We start from the raw sequence: 19,049 nt of genomic DNA, 5'->3' as shown, positions 1-19,049 counted from the left end.
ATCTGACAGCCAGTTATCCCTGTGCTGCCTGAGCAGTACTAGACAGAAAGATTGCAATTAGTATTTGCTGCCAAAAAATACTGGATACTTTCTAATCACACTAGGAGAGCTCTTGCTAGGTTTTCAATCTCAGAGATACTTAATATAGTGAAGCAGGAAGACAAAGTTTCACTTTCAAGCTAGAATTCAATAATCCTACTTGAAGCAGTTGGAAAAAACAAACTTTAGCCACTGCCTCAGCGTCTAGAGATGCAGGAAAGATCTCTATTCTATTATCATTAAATTTTAATTCTCTCAAACCGGTGACATATCATACAGAAGTTAATTCATAACTTAACCCTAATAATCACAGCATAAAAATTGGGGGGTTATGTTTTGGGTTTACATATAACTGCCAAATCCCATGAGACAAAGTTCAAGATACAGCACCTATTATTTTAATGCTCTGCTCCTGCATTATCACCTGCCATACTTATTTACTGCTTATTTTCTCTACAATTCTCAATTTCCACAGTACAGCAAAATGTTTTTGTCTTCTATTTTATGTTCTATTAAAAGAGAAATTGAACTCATTGCTTCGGCTTTTACCATGGCACTTCAAATATAAAGCAGGTGCCTGATAACTGTCTCACTTTTATCAGAAGTTCACAATGAATGGTTCCCATTACCTTTTCCTCTGCACTAAATATTGTTTCTCCACAGAAAATGAGTGAAAGTGTTGTTGTTAATGATTAAAACAAACATTTAAAAATATTGGTCTGGATATTTCAGCCCTAACTTTACTTATAATTGTATTTCTGATATATTGCACATTCTATACCTTTATGCCACATGTAAATTTAAACAGTACTATGTATTTCTTAAATCATATGTTGAAAAATCTTTAAAGGTGCAAGGCTAGGTGAAGGAAAGCCAAAATTTCATCTGGCTGTGCTACATCCTGGTGCGTTCTCAATTATATTATGTCATAGGTTATTGCATCAACTTCTCTAGCACTCTTCAGAGCATTAAAACATTTTTCTTAAAGAGATGTTGCATTTTCTGATTACAGTTTTTGGCTCTTATTTGTGTAGTCTTGTGTTAACAAGTCTGATTTTCAAGTACATTTCTTGGTGACACTCAGCTTTGTCTGTGTAGGGCTCTTACTACTAAGTACTTACGGCTGATAAATGCCATTCTTAACAGAGGTGATTTTCATTCTGCTTCGCTCCATTAGTTCAAAGTAGAAAATTGCAATGAAAAGCTGCAATGTCCTCTTGGTAGTTTGACTCTGCTTTGAGTTCAGTGCTGCCCATATTTATCTAACTTACAGACTCATTTTGGGGGAAAAAGCCTCAATTTTATATACTTTTTTTTAAACCTGCCAAGGTTAGGGACCCAGTTCTGCGGACACTTTTCATGCAATCAGTTCCACCAAATGCCTATCACCTGAGAAAAGAGAATGACCTGTTTCATGATGGGATGCAATGCACAGCTCTGGTTGTATTTTGCAACCATTAAACTCAGTACCATGGACCATAGTGGGAAAACCTTACAATTCAGTTGTTTTAAACTGCCAGGAAAACCTCCCAACTGCAAAATTTCATTGTCATTTGCACTGGTGATGGGGGAACTATTTTCAGGCAACTTCACTTTTTTAAGATTTTTAATTTCTTATCAGCACCCCAGTAATTAAGTATTTATTGATGACAAAAATGCACCTAGCAGGAATAGACCCATTTGTTCCATATGTGCTTCAAACCTTTCATGAATAAAGTAGTACCAAGGGTAACCTTTCATGAATACAACCTTAGGGATCACAGAGTGCCCTCAATCAATGCAGGGAACTCATGTTGACAGAGTATATGGGAAACAGATTGAGGTATTAAAGCACATAGCCTCTGGTGTTTTAGATGTAAATACTATAACCATCAAATATTTAGACTCTTATGTAAGCAGTATGTCATTTTTTAAACAGTTACTGCTTGGAATAAATCTTTAAGGATGGAATTTTCAGAAGTGCTCAGTATTGGCCTAACTGCTCTTACTGAAATCAATCATAAAATTTTCACAACTTTGGAAAAGGACTTTGTCTGTTTATATGTTTCCACAGCACTAAGCACAATGAGTCTTGATCCTGTCTGAGGCCTTTTGACTCTGCTGTAATCTAAATAAATTGATTTATAGGAGATCAGTCAGATAAATGATGAGGAAGCACATACATATAAAATAGCTAGGGTTTTAAAATGAAGGCTTAGCAGTCCTTTGGAGCTTCTTCACTATTTTCTCTTTGAATCCTAAAACTCATTTGCCTTCTTTTACATTAATTTAATGCCCTTGTTATTAGTTTCTCCAAACATAATTCCATGCATCTTAAATTTCCAGTGAAGTATCAATAGTCAATAGAATTTATCTTTCTTTCTTGCCACAGAATAATCCCATTTAGTTTGTGCAATAAACACATTAGTTTGGGGATCTGATTCACACTTTGTGTCAGCAGAATATAACCTCTCCTCTATTTCCACAAAAGCTGTTGCTGATAAGAGTGATATGCAACCTACTCTGTGTTGCCAGGAATAACTACCTTTGCCAGACAGGAAAAGGGGAAGAGAATGCATTTTTTTTATGGGTTTGTAGAGTAGTTAGGTCTGTTTCTTTTGTTATTGCACAAGATTCACACAAACATTAATTTACCCAGGGACTGACTTCAAGGCAGTTATTTTACTTTCATATACATGCCAACCTCAAAAATGTCTAAAAATATCTTATTTTCTTCCGAAGAGCTACAGTAAGGCCAAGACAAAACTACTCCTGCTTATCACTCAATGTGGGATTTTAAAAGGCCAATACTGCAATGTCTTTCTCCCTATTTTCTCCAAATAAAATGCTACAAGTTATTGAAATGGAGGCTCTGGTTCCACAGACAATTCTCTACGTGTTTTTCCAGCAGCTGCTATCCTCATTCCCTCACCCCTGCTCCAGCCACTTATTCCCACCTCCCTCACTGCTCCTCCAGTTGGACCCACACAGCTTGTTTTGGATCTATGCGATGAACCAGAGGAAGACTAAACCCTCTTTCTCATCCTTGAAAGTTTCCTTTTAACCTGGGCCAGCTCCCAGCCTGGTGATCCTAGACCAGAGTTGTACTAGCACAAGGGAGGGAGCAGCTCTGAGGAGCCAGAGCTGCACCTGGCAAAGACTGCATCAACACACACCTGTGCCACGGGAAATATTTCTGAACCTCCAGAAACATTCTCACCAGATCCCTCAGGAAAGCAAGAACAAGCACGCATTACATTATAAAACTGGCAAAGGAATAAACTTCAGAGAGTAGCCAAAGTTGTAAAATAGGCCAAGGAAGGAATCAGGTAATGATAACAGCTTGTTCATCTTCTTTACCTAAATTCAGGTGATGTTATCACTAAACCTAGCCCGCTATATATTTTATAGTAAGCGATTCTAGTCTTTCAGATTAGCAAGCTATATATATATATAGCGCTTTATTCTCAAACTGTCTCACCACAAATGACAGCTCATTTCACAAACAGCTTATCTTATGGCTAAAGATATATAAATACATACTAAAAATGCTGCTGAAAGTCTCTGAATGTATAATGCAGCCTGGTAGACATGGTAGTGATTGTAACACTGCATTGTAGACAAAAATGTTAAAGAAACTTGGCAAGAATCAACACATTTTAGCTACTCAAAATTCAGATTTTCTCAGTCTTGTCCCTCTCTGATGAATGGAACATATGGGAGTATTGTTCATAAAACTTGCATTGCTTTTCTCAATGTCTACCAAAATTCCTCATCATGACAATATTTACCAAGATACATATAGATTCAAATTTGAATCAATTACCAAGAAGTTTTTCTGTACTCCCAGGTTTACTGGAAAAGAAAAACGCTTCCGAAGCAATGTGTTGTGAGTGTTTAACAGTAGATGTTATAGCAACAGAAGTAGTGGAGTTCTTGCTGGGGAAGGCAGCTATCCAGTTAAAAGCCATCAGTGCTGAGTGAGATAAAAGACAGGGAAGAAAGTAGCTGCTTTGCCAAGAAGCAGTTTGAAATCTGACATTATAAACAAAACACATGTAAATCTAGACGTAAATCCTCTCTCATATGCTGAAGGCTCCATAATATTTTAGCTAGCATTATTACTTACAAACAAACAATTCCTGAAATACAGCATCACAACTGCAGAGCAGTCTTTAGCCTTGTGTTCATCCACTCTAGAACCATGGTATTTATTATCTTTTATCTCTTAATTACGGGGACTTCACCTACTGCTCTCTGCTCATTTGAAATGCAGAATAAAATACAATGGATGTCTGAAGACTTAACAGGTGTCAACCAGATATTTGCCAGCTACTGCTACTATTCTACTGGGAGGAGTTGCTGTTCTATAAATACTAATTAGAGTTTTGCACATGATCTTGCTGAAATACCTAAGGTGATGAGTGGCCAGTTGTTACTTTTAAAAGATTAGCACAATTTGAAAAACTAATGTCCCCAATGAGGCAATGCTCACACTGAATAATCAAGAGTTATAGCTGTTCTCTGCCCAAAGGGAATATTTGCTCACTTCATCATTTGGAAAATCTGCTGCCTCTCGAACAACTCACTCTTCTATTTAACTTTGAGAAACTTGTAAAACTTCATGCAATCAATATAATAGCAAGGTATATGTACTTAAATGGTCTGCCACTGCTATGTCCATGTGCTGGATTTCGCTGGGATAGAGTTAATTTTCTTTATAGTAGCTGGTATGGGGCTATGTTTTTGATTTGTGCTGAAAACAGTGTTGATAACACAGGGATGTTTTCATTTTTGCTGAGCAGGACTTACACAGAGCCTTTTCTGCTTCTCACCCCACCCCACCAGTGAGGAGGCTGGAGGTTCACAGGAAGCTGGGAGGGGGCACAGCCAGGACAGCTGACCCCAACTGACCAAAGGGATATCCCACACCATATGACATCATGCTCAGCACATAAAGCTGGGGGAAGAAAAAGGAGGGGGAGGGGGCATTGGGAGTGATGGGATTTTGATTTCCCAAGTCACCATCATGCGTGATGGAGCCCTGCTTTCCTGGAGTTGGCTGAGCACCTGCCTGGCGGTGGGAAGCAGTGAATGAATTCCCTGCTTTGCTTTGCTTGGGTGTGCGGCTTTTGCTTTACCTGGTAAACTGTCTTTATCTCAACCCATGAGTTTTCTCACTTTTACCCTTCAGATTCTCCACCCCATCCTGTTGGGGGGGGAGTGAGCGAGCAGCCATGTGGTCCTTAGTTGTAGTCTGGGGTTAAACCACGACAGCCCACATGGAAGGCTTTATGAGTACCTTCCAAGGACAGAGCTGTTAGTGTGAAATCATGATTAAGAAACTGCAACAAATTTAGGTTGCACTTAAATGAAGCAGCAAAGAAAAAGAAGATTACAGTAGAAACTGCATCAGCATAGCATTTAATTTCCTCAAATTCATCTTCCCTTAAATTCTTCACCTCCACAATTAAGACGAAGAAAAAGGACCCAGTCAAAACGGAACAGGTGTCTATAAAAGTAATTGAGGTTTTTATATTTGTAGTAGTCATTATTGAGAAAAAAACACCAATTCTCTAAAATCTTGCTGTAATACTTCTGAAGAACCAGCTAATTTTAAGCAAATATGCTAAGTGATCAGACACAGCACATTCCACTGGCTTGAAATAGAATCTTGGAGTTTCATCTTGTCCTATTTGTTATGAAGCGCAACTGATGTAACACGGTGTGACACAATGTTGCATTTCTACGTATGAGCTGTGATTCATTGCAGTGAAATTTGACTGATGCGTCTGACACAACCCCATACTATTCAGTGTCAACATAGCACATCCACGAAAAATGCAGAAAAAATGGGCAAAAGGATGCACAACTTAACCTACTTAGTTCTTTTTTGTTTTGCTGTATCCCTCTGGAAAACAATATTCAGTAAATCCGTTACTGTGCATGGGGAAAATAGATATCATTTTAATCAGAATTTATCTTTCTGGTTTTTTTCTTTTTAAAAAATAATCTTTCTCTTTAGCATGAAATCTGTTTTTTCCTTATCCTTCAGCATGCTGCTTTCTCTTTTTAAGTAGCTCATTACTGGAAATGTTTGGCGTTACTTCAAAAGAGAAGAGTATTTCAACACCAGAACATCTGTGTCCACATAGAGTGCTTTGATGACAGTGTATACTCCATTTACATCAGTAACACTGAGCTGAACCTTGATGCTGACTGCATTTAAAGATCTTACCCCACAGGGCAAGAGAATACAGGTCAAAAACGTTGATCTGTGATTGACACACTCTCTACTTCAAGAGCAGTTGGCAGTGATTTGTTCCAGAGTCAAGAATCAAACTCACAAAATGTTGCAAAGCTTGGAGCCATGTTCGCATAACAGCATTCAAAACAAACATTAAAATTCACAGTCTCTGGAGGCCAATCTACTTTTGACATGCAGGGTCTTGCAAGCAACATGGTCAAATTTTATCCTGAATACAGTGGGAGCTTTCTCATTTAAATCTAAAGGGCATAACTTGGACTTGAATAACTTTTATTAAGAGGAGTAATGTATCCACATCTCTCAAGTGCAAAAAGGAAAATAGACACTTTATCACCCTAAAACTCAAACCTGATTGTATAAAAAAGGCAGTGGAGTGGAATAGTTTTGTGTGACACAGCATTGCTTCTATCAGTGTGGCCAGAGGAAGTTGGGAGAATTTCAGTATGGATCACACACTGAAGGCATACACATAGCATGGCAAATGTGCAAATTTGCACGTGCAAAACTGATGAGTTCCTCAAATATTTCGTATAGATTTATTCATAGATGAAGGGCTGAGCTCTGCTACACAATATTTACTAACCTTGGTTTCTGGTAATCTTTTTAACTTGATTTTAAATCCTTTTGTGTTTCTTCCACTTTTGGTAATTAATGTACCATTTTCTAATTTAATGACATATCCACTAACCTGCTATGCTGACTTGAATCTTTATATAAGGTGGACAGTTCCAATAGTTCTCCTTCCACAATTCTGAATCCTGAGTACCCTCATGTAAACCTTGGCACTTTTGCAGCATTGAATCATTCAGTATTTCTTACTAGACTAATATATACAAAGCACTAAACAGGATCAAATCGATGCAGCTGGATATTGCCCTGTTCATATTCAAGGACCACAACTACCTGTATGCTGCATTAGCAAGCACAAGTACTAGTAAATCCTATTTCAGCAAACAGAGAAAGAGAAAATTTTGTTTACAGGTTTCACTAGAATGCCATGGAAACAGATACAGAGGCAATTGTAAAAGGCATAATCCAAATGGAAGACAGCTCTAATAGAACGCATATATCCAAAAATAGTGTATGTGTTTTCCCACTTGGAAAACACATGCATAACTCCTATTAACTTCAAGACAGAAAATTATACTGAGTAGACCCCAATATCACTAAGGTCCCTGATAACAGTATGAATTAATGTGCACCTTCAAAGTACAGCAAGATATTTTCATACACGGACTATGAGAAAAAAAATAAAAATACCTTAATAGAATAATGAACTTGTTAAAGAAAAAAATTACAGCTAGAATTTCTGAAACAGGATTAAAGTATGGTAGTAGCCCTGTACAAGGACGCTGCTCAGCACCTGCTGCCTACACCGTGCCTGGCCCCAGGCAATGTTATTCATTCCTCACTTTCATGGGAGCAAAATACATCCCCTAAAAATATAAAACACAAAAATAAATAGATCTCCAGGGAAATGGAAGAGAAATCTGTTTTAAAAATAGTGAAGGAGCCTATATGTTCTAGAAAAAGCCCATTTTGCATTGTTTTGTAAGATTTACACTTTAATTTGAAAGCAAAGTAAGGCATAAAATTTGTATGAAAGCAGTATCTGATTTATAGATAAACTTAACACACAATATACTTAGCTGCAAATATCAGACACCAGTAAGAGAAGGAAAAGGTTTTGAAAGATGATGAAAGCATGCTTGGTAAAAGTGGCCCTGAAATGTCCCAAAAGAATTTTATGAAGTTAAATAGTAAACACAATTAACATGACTTCTGCTACAAAAACAGTAAACACAATGGATTTTTAAAAATTAATTTTCAGTTAACGTGAAAAATTAATTTTCACATGCTCCTATTGAGCTGGAATTGACTCCATCCACTAACTGTATGGTAAGACAGCTCTTCTGTCCACATGACCTTACTATCTAGATAATAAACCAAACACCTATTCTGTTGGTCATATGAAAAGGAAGCCATACAGTAACAGCGATCTCATCACAGAATCACAGAATGGCAAGGGTTGGAAGGGACCTCGGGAGATCATCTAGTCCAACCTTCCTGCTAAAGCAGGTTCATCTAGAGCATTTTGCACAGGACATCATCCAGGCGGGCTTTGAATATATCCCCAGAGAAGGAGACTCCACAACCCCCTTGGGCAGCCTGTTCCAGTACTCTGTCACCCTCAAAGTAAAGAAGTTCTTCCACATATTCAACTGAAACCTTGCCCCTTGTCCTGTCGCTTGGCACCACTGAGAAGAGTTATGACCACCAAAAGTTAATATCTTGTGGGTGGAAATTTTGTGACAGTTGAAGTATTTAAGAAAGATATAAGGCTCAGATAATGTGCAGATTTATCAAATGTATTATTAATTAACCAATAAAAAGAAGCAGATGTAAAGGCTTACAAGAATACATTACTTCACACACCTAACCTCACTATCCATATTCAAACAAGTCTCCTGGCTGAAGGCAAATCACATAATCCTTGGGAGTCTTGCATGCATTAGGACTCATTGGACTTACATATTATTATTCACAGTAGACATTTCACTACATTTTCTTTGAAAAAATGTACCATCTATATGAGTATTCATGTGTTTCATATGGGCATACTTTTCTGTGTTGTATATGTTGTGTAGCTTACGACAAGGAGGTTTGTCTTTCTTGTGTCTTAGATAAAACAGACCAGAGACTACTCGTTCACATTAGGTCAACTCACATGGCAGAGCTTACATTCTTCCACTAAAATCTGACCTCCGCAAAACAGGGAGAAGAAATACAGCAGCCTTTTGGAATCAGTCCGGGCCCAGTTCACATTTCATATCATTTGCAGGCTTTGTTTGGGAGACTGCTAGCTGACACAGGCCCAAACTGGGCCAGGGACTGTCCTAACGGTTGGACGGTGAGGAGGTCACTGAAAAATAATTTGGCCCAAGCCCTGACTGTTCTGTTTGCTTGAATGAACATCACTTCAGTCATGCTACTTGAAACAAGGCACTGCAACACACCATTACAGTAAGGCTGGACTGGACCTCCAGAGTTCATGCTGTCCATCTGCTCCAGGGAGAACCTGTCCTCACAACACTGCTTTTGCATCAAAGTTCTCTCCTGCTCTTACCAAAAGGTGCACCTAAGCCATAAGGTCTTCGCTACAAGAAAGTGCCAAGTAAAACACTTTTATCTCATTAGGCAAGTCTTTGAAAGGATAAATTACCATTTCGGTCTGCTTGTGGATTTCACCATTGGAGCCATCCCATCTCTGTAGAGGCTTTTTGTTTTACTGAAGTTGACAACATTGAAAATTACTCTCTGGGGAAAAAAAAAAAAAAAACAAAACAAAACAACAAAGAAAAGAGGTCAGGTATAAATTATGAAAGAGTTTATATGTGTATTGCATATACCAGCTGCATAAAAATATACACAGAAAATGTATGAAATAGATGTGTATCTTATGAATTATTGTTACTCTCCATACAGCTCAGATAATGGATACCCTGTGCCTAGTATTTTAATAGTCCGTGTTGGTTTACACTGCAGTGCTATACAAGAAATGTATGGTTTGAATTTAGTATGCTGATTTTTCAGTAGGTACCCTAGCCATACAAAGAAATAGGTTACTTGGATCTGACAACAGAAAAGCAAGTCCAGTTTGGTGCAGTTAGTGTTAGAGAGGTTGGTGAAAAACTGGGACACAGGGTAGCAGTCCTCATGAAAACCTTCCAACTGCTTCATCTCTTAAAGCTTCTTAGTTGTTTTTTCAACCTGCTTAGGTCTCACACAGCAGCAGGTTTCTGATTTTCTTTCCCCAAAGAAAGGAATATTGCTCTTCACTTCCCTTGGCAAAAGGAAGAATTTTTCTTCTGTAAAAAATGTACAGGATACCTACACAGTAGAAATTGCACATAGCTATAATTCATTTGAATATGACAGAGAAGAAAAGAGTCCAACTCTGACCTTAGTTTACACTAATAACTTTGGGAAAACTGTAGCTGATATTTAAGAGTTCAAAGCAAGAACAAAATCTAGATCTTTACTGGTAATGGATTGATACCGAAAGTAAATTCATTCTGGGGGAAGAAAAGAGAAAAGAGGACAAAACCTTCTTCCTTACCATCTGTCTGCTATAATTCATTTTATGCAAAATTACTTATGTTTCTGTTAAGAAAGTCTAGGTTAGATCTAGCTCATCTCGTGTAGTACATTTACTTTTCAGATGTTAAATCCAGAATACCTGGGTTCCCATGCTCTTTTGTTACCCAACATTAATGTACACAGAAAAACATAAATATGAAGACTAAATAAATTTTGATATAATGTTCCAGGATATAATAATACATTGCCTTTGTACCTCTCGTTTTAAATTTCTTTTCCACAGGTATCGAAGATCACTAAAAACAATACTTGCCTCCAGGTATTCACAAGTTTGTTTTTAGAACAAACTACTCTAATGTTTACACTCTTAAAAAATGGTTCATGAGAAGTCTGAGAAGTAAATGGTGACTGTTTGAAATCAAACAGTTTTGGCCAAAGCAATAAGATCAATTAAGCTTTCTTATGTAAAATTTTGCAAAAACAAATCTGGACCTGCCAGGCAGTCTGCTCAAAGAGTAAGTTATAACATTAAAGTGAAAGCAATCAGCAGTGGGACACTGACAACCGGAGCCAGGCACATTTACATTTACATGTGGGGCAGGTAGGAATCCAGGTAAACTGTATAGCCCTAATTAAGTACCTCTGTACTCTGCAAATTAGTCAAACAAAATCTAAGAATAACCTGTAGGTTTTTCTGGAACTGACTCAAAAAACTAGCAAGTTGAGAAAAACACTTTCTTAAAGATGTTAATTCAACTTTGTACCAATGTTAATGAGCAAACTACATATCCCTGTACAGGAGTTTTCATGTGGTTTGTCTATTGCAGCATTCTGAGATTTTCTAATGGTCAGGAGGTGAGCTTGTTTTTATAACTCGTGATGAAAGCATACACTTAATTTACCAAATATTATATTTGTAAATTTACGTATCTAGAATATTGCTTATCTGATGAAATATCCACCCTGGGAGGTCTCTGGTTATTTTCCATCCTCTTATGCTTACAATGCATGGCTCTAAGACGACGATATTAAGGTCTCTCTCTATATTCCATGCTCTACATGAAAGCATTTTCCTCTATTAGAATGCTGAGTTTTTCCTCTGTTACTTAACTCTGTTCATATTTGTGAAAACAAATTAAGTTGCAACAAATTGGTTTGTTAATCTTGATGTTTGCATGGAGTGAATGAAACAAACAAGATCTCCAAACCAATTGCCTTAAACTTTGGATGCAATCATGCCACTGTTGGAAAGAGAAAGTTGCTAATTTTGTTACATACTGACTCAGAGCAGACAGCTGGTAGAGAATGTTCTTATTCCAATCAAGCTCATTTTGTATAATGAGTTGGGCAAATGTACACAACTGGTAAGCAACGTATATAAAAACAAAAATATACAGCTCATTTAACAAAACACTGCAGATTATAACATTTCAACCACTCATGTTCACCGTGGAGTAAGCAGTTAGCAATGCATGCAGTTCTCTCAGCATGGTATATAGTTAGATTGGCAGAACCAAAAATTTAACAGCACAGAACAGAACTTTATCAACATACACCACTGAAGTAATAAAGTACACAAACTGAAGCTCTCAAATAAGCAGCTGAACTCAGTCAAGTATTCCGGGTGATAGTTAAAATAGTCCATGCAGCTCAGTCAGTGAAGTGTGCAAAAATGTAATGACTACAGTATACACACCTTAGCCTGAAAAATATGCAGCTTGCTCAATAAGGTACACCAACATCTTTGAACCGAATGCTATAATAAAAAGGCTGTGATACAGCAATCAAACATTTGCTGAACAAAGCTAATTTTTAGTCTAATTTTGGTCTATACAGACCAACACACCAGTTATAAACTGTAAAGAGCAACAGGACTAGATATACACTATGCACATTAAAACACCCTTTCCTAAGAAAATTATCACTATTCTGTGTGGTTTTATGAATTATAAGGATGTTCAATGGGTGGCATTTAACGAGCAATATAATTTAGATACTCAAAAATGAAAAAAACCTAGCAATTTTAATTTTTTTTGAAGAAGTGTCAAGTTAAGAAAATAAAAATAGCTGAAATGTACTTACAAATTCCCTAGAAATTGCTCTGGTCTCCAGAGCATCAATCCAGAGAAAAATGGCAGAAATCTTTACAATAAACATACTTCCATTCATTTTGGGGGGTATGAAGAAGCAATATTCAAACTGGCGCTGTACCATAAATGATTATTGTGTGATTTCACTTCAGTTATGATATGTTTTCAATCTCCTGCATGATTTTGACAAACTGATATGCATCTCCCGGGTAGATGGAAGAGGCACGGTGCAGAAGAGCCCCTCCAAAAACCACCAAGTAAAACCATACTATCTGGGGCAGTGCATCAGGATGCATTGTGGCTTCACAGCCTGAGGGAAGGCAACTGCTGCAGTCCTGGGCTCTGTGCATGGACTGCCAGATCAGAGACAGATGTTGGAGAACATGAGACAAGGCAGGTATTTTCTGCCTACTGAGAGAAGAAGAAAGATGTCCTCTTTCCATAATGCGTGCAGTAAGCATGCATTTGGAGGTACCTTGCTGCAAAACCGCTAAGACAGAAAGATGAGGAAAGCCTTGGTCCCGCATTCAGCCTTAAAATGTACTGATTACATCTGCTTTTCTCAATAGTCCTTTCAATTTCAGGAATTAAAAACATAATTTGGTGTTAAGGGATGCTGAGTGTTTTTAGCATGAGCAAGATAAAGATGAACCTTGAACACAAGGGGAAAAGATGGCTGAAATGTGTCTTGCATTTTATCTTATTACCAGAAGTTTGCAGTTTCCTGACTGGGGCTGGAAAGAGCTGCTAGTTTTTGGGGGGCAAGCACACATCAGGGTGGTTTTGGATTGGAGCTGAAGGCTTTGAGTGTGGATGGTCTTATCGGACATCATATTCCAACAGGCCTGTGTGAGCACAGGGTGAGCTGTGATCTCTTAAAAATTCATTGTTCACCCACGTTCTGGCAGGTTTTCCATCTGAACCTACCAACTGACGCAGATATCCAAAAGTCAAGTCACACCTTTTCCAAAGGTTAAGTGCTTTCCCCCAGGATAAGGACATGCTAAGTCCCTTCAGAAAGACTGCCAGGTTTATTTTGCATGGTTTTCCCTAGCTGACTTCTCAGAAATAGCTGAGCTGCTTTGGCTGACATTAAAAGAAAAAAAAAAAATAAACCAACCAAAGAACACCACAAAATTCTGCCTGAGGCAGACACCTGGCACAGAAAATTTTGTGTCAAATCATTACAAGTATGAGAAGTTATAACTAACTGAAAATAGGGTTTGCAGTAGGAAGTGTCAGGTAATCTTAATATTGATGTAACATACACAGTAACTATTAACAATTATATAATATATTCAATAGTAATAGCATAGTAATGTCAATTCAGTGGACAATGCTGTGTGCTACAGGTATGATACAAACCGCACTATGAGCTGTCAAAGTACTGGGGGACCAATTGTTTGAAATGGGGCAGGAACAATTTCATCATTTAACCAGCCAAAATAAGAGAACTGGGCAGTAAGTAGTAATACTAAGACCTTTCAGCTGAAATTAAGTCGGAGCTCTTGTGCTCTGAATGAGCATTAAAGATCCAAAGGTCCTGGATACCATGGGGGTTTGCTTCGCTTTCACTGCTTGATGTCTTGATTTCCTGTCCTGCTGATTCATCAGATATTACAGCGTTTTGTGAATTCCTGAAACCTGCGGCTTTTTGTGAACTGGGTTCTTGCCTTTGGCAAGAATCTTGGTTATCCTTTCCCTCCTTTTTTTTTTTTTCTTTTAATCCTTTCTCTTTCATTTATAGACTTAAGTTTTCATCCCTTTAAAGGGCAGATCTAATTTAGAATTGCATTCCATAAAAAAAAAAACCACACAAAGAAAAGAAAAATGAACTTCTCAAACCAACCCATGACTTCTGAGATTTTGAGTCATCATTTCTGAATGTGAGAAACTGGCAACATGGGATTGCTGCCTTCCCACATAAAAAGTGCTGCATTTCTGTATTTGTGTCAGAAGGTCTTTGGGATCTTTTCTGACAAAGCACCTTACACAAAGCTATACAAAAATAAATTATACTGGAGGCACTTAAAAATGGAGAGGAAAAAAGTGTCACTTGCAAGTGTTACCAGTGCTTCAGAACACAAATAATGTAAAAGTCACATGTATGCAAAATCCCCAATAAAAACTTACAAATCTCATTTTCCTGACCTTTTAAAATTTAAATCATTCATTACTGCTAACATTTTAAAATAACCCATACTTTCTTCTTCCCTTTGTAGGAGCACAGAATCACACAGAATGGTAAGGGTTGGAAGGGACCTCAGGAGACCATGTCCTTTCAAACGGAAAAGTTTTTAGTATTGATAGCATTTAGCCTTTTTCCTCTTCAGCTAAGAAGTCTTCAAAACCTGCTGAAGCTCAGGAGGGGAAAATAAATACTCACCTACTGAGGGGGGCTGTTAGGGACCATCCAGAGCTCCACCAGACTCACTAATCAGTTGCACCTGTGTCTTGTTAACTGGAAATTGTCAAGTCCTCACAAGGTAACGAAGTCTTAGGAAAAGTGATGCAGAAAATGGTCTACAGATTGTGAATTATAGGAATTTTTTTCCCTTAGTAGAGCTCTTCATTTAGTTACTTAAATGAAAGAAATGCTCAAGTCTGGGATAATACAAAGAGCAACATTAAAATAGGACTCAAAGGATTTTGATGCAGTAAGACCCCTGACATACTGCTATGGTAACTATAAAATGAGCTTAACATTTATCATGGTATTTGTCTGAGTATTTGAGATATTCTTGGTGTTCATGATAGCTCAGCACCTACAAGCTGTATTAGTGTTTTTCAGTCAATGGGACATAACTGTATTTTAATGACAAAAATACTTTTAAAATTAATTACCAATTTAGGTATTTGCCCTGTTTATCTGTCCTTTCTGGCAGTTCGTTCTTTGCCTCCAAACTAATACGCTTAAGCACAGACCCACAGGAGATGTAACGCCTGTGTAAGGCAGTGTTTCCCATTTGGAATTTTGCTGTCAACATCAGTGTTATCTCACTTAGCTCTAGGGCAGAGGGATACTGTGGAGAAGGCCATCTTCTAGCAGAAAGCTTTCAAAGGGATCTACAGAAGAATCCTGTTTAGTGCCATGCGGTGGACTGCCTGCTAATCTGCCTTCTGAGCACGTTCTGCTGGACTTAAACATTGTAAGGACAAGAATCACTCCAAGTTTTCCCTTACAACCTTTCTTGGAAAAACGGCAAATTTGTTATCAAACACCCTCCCCTACCAACAGAAATCAACTTTCTGTTAAAGTTTTACTTTTCATCTGAACATCAATAATCTGAAACTTTCAACTGGAAACTCGAAAATGTCCGTTTAGAAAGCCAGCAGTGGTGTAATCAGACTGACTCGCGTTCCTTGCTCCCTTAGGCCAAAATCTCCAATAAAATTGCAAATCTGTCACACGATATATATTGTATTGCATCGATTCATCAAAAAGAAAATAGTAAGGATCCTGATACGGCATATAACCAGGCTACAGAGGTATTTAAAACAGGTTTGAAGCCGAAAGCTTCTTGACAAACTTTTTCCATTCTTTGTAGCAAAAGGTCAAAATATAGGAAAAAAAAAAAAAAGCATCTTTATTTAATCAGCTCTGGAAAAAAAGGTACTTTTATTTTCTGTTTCCTATCTTTTCATATATACACAGTCTTTGGCAAAAGAGCCACTTCTAGTTACATTGCTAGGGAATTGCAGAGCTACAGGAATATGCAAGCAACTTTTTATTTTATATTTGACAAGCTATCTGAGCCCTGTTGGTCTTGTCATTGACTTTCTCCCTATACATGGGTAACATTTTCAGGAACCAGTTGAAAAATTAAATAAGGAAACAGTGCATGGTCTTTCACAGAGACTTTCTCAACCAGCTAAATTATTTTCTAATATATTCCATGCCATGTTACAGCCATTTCCAGATGACATTTGAAGTAGAGTCATGTATTAAACTCTTTCTACATAATTACAGAAGCTATCCATGTTTAGGTTCTATATTCTTTTCAATCAATATTATGGCTGCAGGTGGGTAGTAACAGCTGGCTGTTCTGGAATGTGTTAGCAAAATTTGCTGATATTTTACATCCCTCAAGACGAGGCAGCTGAAAAGACTTAAGTTTTGCTTTTCCTAATAGAAATTATTTAGGCAGTGAGAAAAAATGCTGCAAAGTTTGGTAGGATTTAAAGTAGTAAGGAAAATTACATATTCTTAGTGGTTCAAAAAGATAATGCTATTAACAAAATGTTTTCTGGCCCAAATCCTGTTCATAGTACAGGGCCCACAGGATGCTACAAAACAATGAGATCAATCTGGAAAAAGGGAAAAGGGCCAGGAAAAGTCACAGCATCATGGTTATAGGGAACCACTGTAAAAAAAAAAAAAAAAAGCCCACATTTATGAGCACTGGCATAAGGTGTGCCACTGAAGACCAGAGAATGAAGTGGCAAGCACTGATGAAGTTCATGTGGGAGCATTCTGCTCATCCGTTCCTTCTTCTCTGTAAAGTCTACTTGTCAGTGCCCTTCATAAAGTGCAACAGTCAGCCTATGATCCGGAATCAAAGCCTCCCTTACTGGGAAGAGATACACTTTTCAACAAGTTAGACATTTACGATGAATATCAAAGTGATGTACAGCCATAATTACTCAAGCTTAAAGCATGCAGGTGGAGTGCTGGGAACTGACCCTCTCGCAGAAATACTGCAAGGCAGTAGGTGAGTGGCACTAACAATGAGAGAGTGGCAGTGATATTTGTATGGATCATGATTTTGCTCAACCCTTGAAAACACAGAAGGTAATAATCACAATTTAAATAGCATGCAAACAAAGGCAGCAATTCATCTGATACCCAGGCTGGAGGATGAGAATGAAAAAGCTTTTTCAAGTGTAGGCCCTTGTGAGAAGTAAAAGGAAGATAAAGAAAGCCCTGTTAAGGGAGAGATTTGGATGAAGCTTTTCCAGCAATTGTTTACTTTGGATTTTTGCAGCTGGCATTTTTCACAGTTAAAAGCTATTGTTTGTCTGGAGCTTGTGGGAAAAACCTGTCGGGGGAAAGAAGGAGATGATAACACATAGAAGGAAAGACAGGATATATGGGAGACCTCAAAACCAGCACCAATATATTTGCCTCAGTGTTCTCTGATGGGCTGCAAAAACAAAGACATTTTGATGTGTACAACCATTAGTTATTGCTGCCAGAGGTCTTGGTTACGTTACTGGGATCATAGCATTGCAAATGTATAAAACATCTCTATTTACTCCTCCAGTAACTAAGCACAGATGGGCTTTGTGTCTAGGTTATTCACAGAAGTCCTTGGTTTTCTCTTCTTTTTAATTCAAGCATTTTGGTTGCTATTACAATGAAACCTTTGAACTTTGTATGTTCTTCCATGCATGGTTCTGAATAGTAATGGAATAAAGGTTTCCCCATATTGTGTAGTTCCCTCATACTTAGACAGAATTGGAATTGGATCCTTACCAGAGTAGCTGATGTGCTGATGAAAAAAACACACACCCCAAAAAAAAAAAAAAAAAATTTTTGCCAAAAAATATAAACTATATATTATCAATTTTATTAAACTAAGGGATATTGTTATAGTGTGTACCCTCTTGTTTTCTTCTGAAAAATTAATAACCCTCCTACTTTTACTGCAGAGTTAAAATACTTTTTTCTGCACTTTCTAGCTGAAACCTTTTGTAATACTGCAACATTCACACAATTCACTGATTTCTATAAGAAGATGTAATCAATATGTTAGTGTACATTGAAATCTTAACATTGACAAACAGTAGCTCGTGGTATTGATTTGAAAAAACTGCTTATGATTTCTACAGTACTTCAGCACTATTTCTTGCATTTTCAGTTTTTACTACCTTAAATTCTACTCCAAGTGTCCAACTCATGTACTAACAGACTATTCAAATTTTTGTGCTTCAAAAGAAAACCCAAGGTAAGTAGAAGGAAATCTGGTCTAGGTCCTGCTATTTTAGTGTACCTGTCTATTTGACATTTAGAATAAGATCTCAGAACTGCCTTAACCAAGCAAAATAGTAAGGGGATATATGAATTGTCCTCATAGCTTTGAAAAACCCATTCTGAAGCTGAAATGCTGAATGTTAGATGTAAATGAGGATCTCTGTCTGTTTGCAAAGGTGATGCGCAGAGTGTGAATAAACATATTTTGGCAGCGTCATGAACAGAACAGCTAAACAAAAGCACTGGGAGGATTTCAACAGGAAAGTTAAGTGTCTTAAAGCAATGTGCCCGGTGCTGCATTTGTGTGACGCCGATGTTGTTCCTCCCTGGCACTAACTCCAACTTGAAGGGAAAAAAAACCAAAAAACCACTATAATGTACGACTACTGGAGAATGCAGTACAACTGCACGTCCATCCAGTCAGGTCCTTTTTTTTTTCAAATGCCACAGAGAAAACTTACACCCTGTCCTGACTGAGCTTTAAACATGGATAAAAGAACATTCGTATTCAGAAAAGCTCTGAAACACATAAATATTTAGCCTCACTTTTAAGTGTTCCTAGAGACTTAAAGTTAAGTAAACATTCACACTTCCTCCC

At 37.6% G+C, this 19,049-nt stretch overlaps 1 protein-coding gene across 1 annotated transcript in view; it reads right to left on the bottom strand.

Annotated features, from left to right (window-relative positions):
• The window catches only part of BEND5 (BEN domain containing 5), a 595,256-nt gene that overhangs the window by 354,285 nt on the left and 221,922 nt on the right, over positions 1-19,049 (bottom strand). Inside the window, exon 4 of the mRNA XM_035891345.1 lies at positions 9,510-9,604. Coding sequence (XP_035747238.1) covers positions 9,510-9,604 — 95 coding nt within the window. The remainder of the gene's footprint in view (positions 1-9,509; positions 9,605-19,049) is intronic.

Source organism: Egretta garzetta, unplaced genomic scaffold (genome assembly GCF_000687185.1).
Source record: "Egretta garzetta isolate BGI_Z169 unplaced genomic scaffold, ASM68718v1 scaffold533, whole genome shotgun sequence".
NCBI lineage: Eukaryota > Metazoa > Chordata > Aves > Pelecaniformes > Ardeidae > Egretta > Egretta garzetta.
The sequence above is the reverse complement of the archived record's forward strand: the minus strand, read 5'-3'. Positions and strand labels throughout refer to the sequence as shown.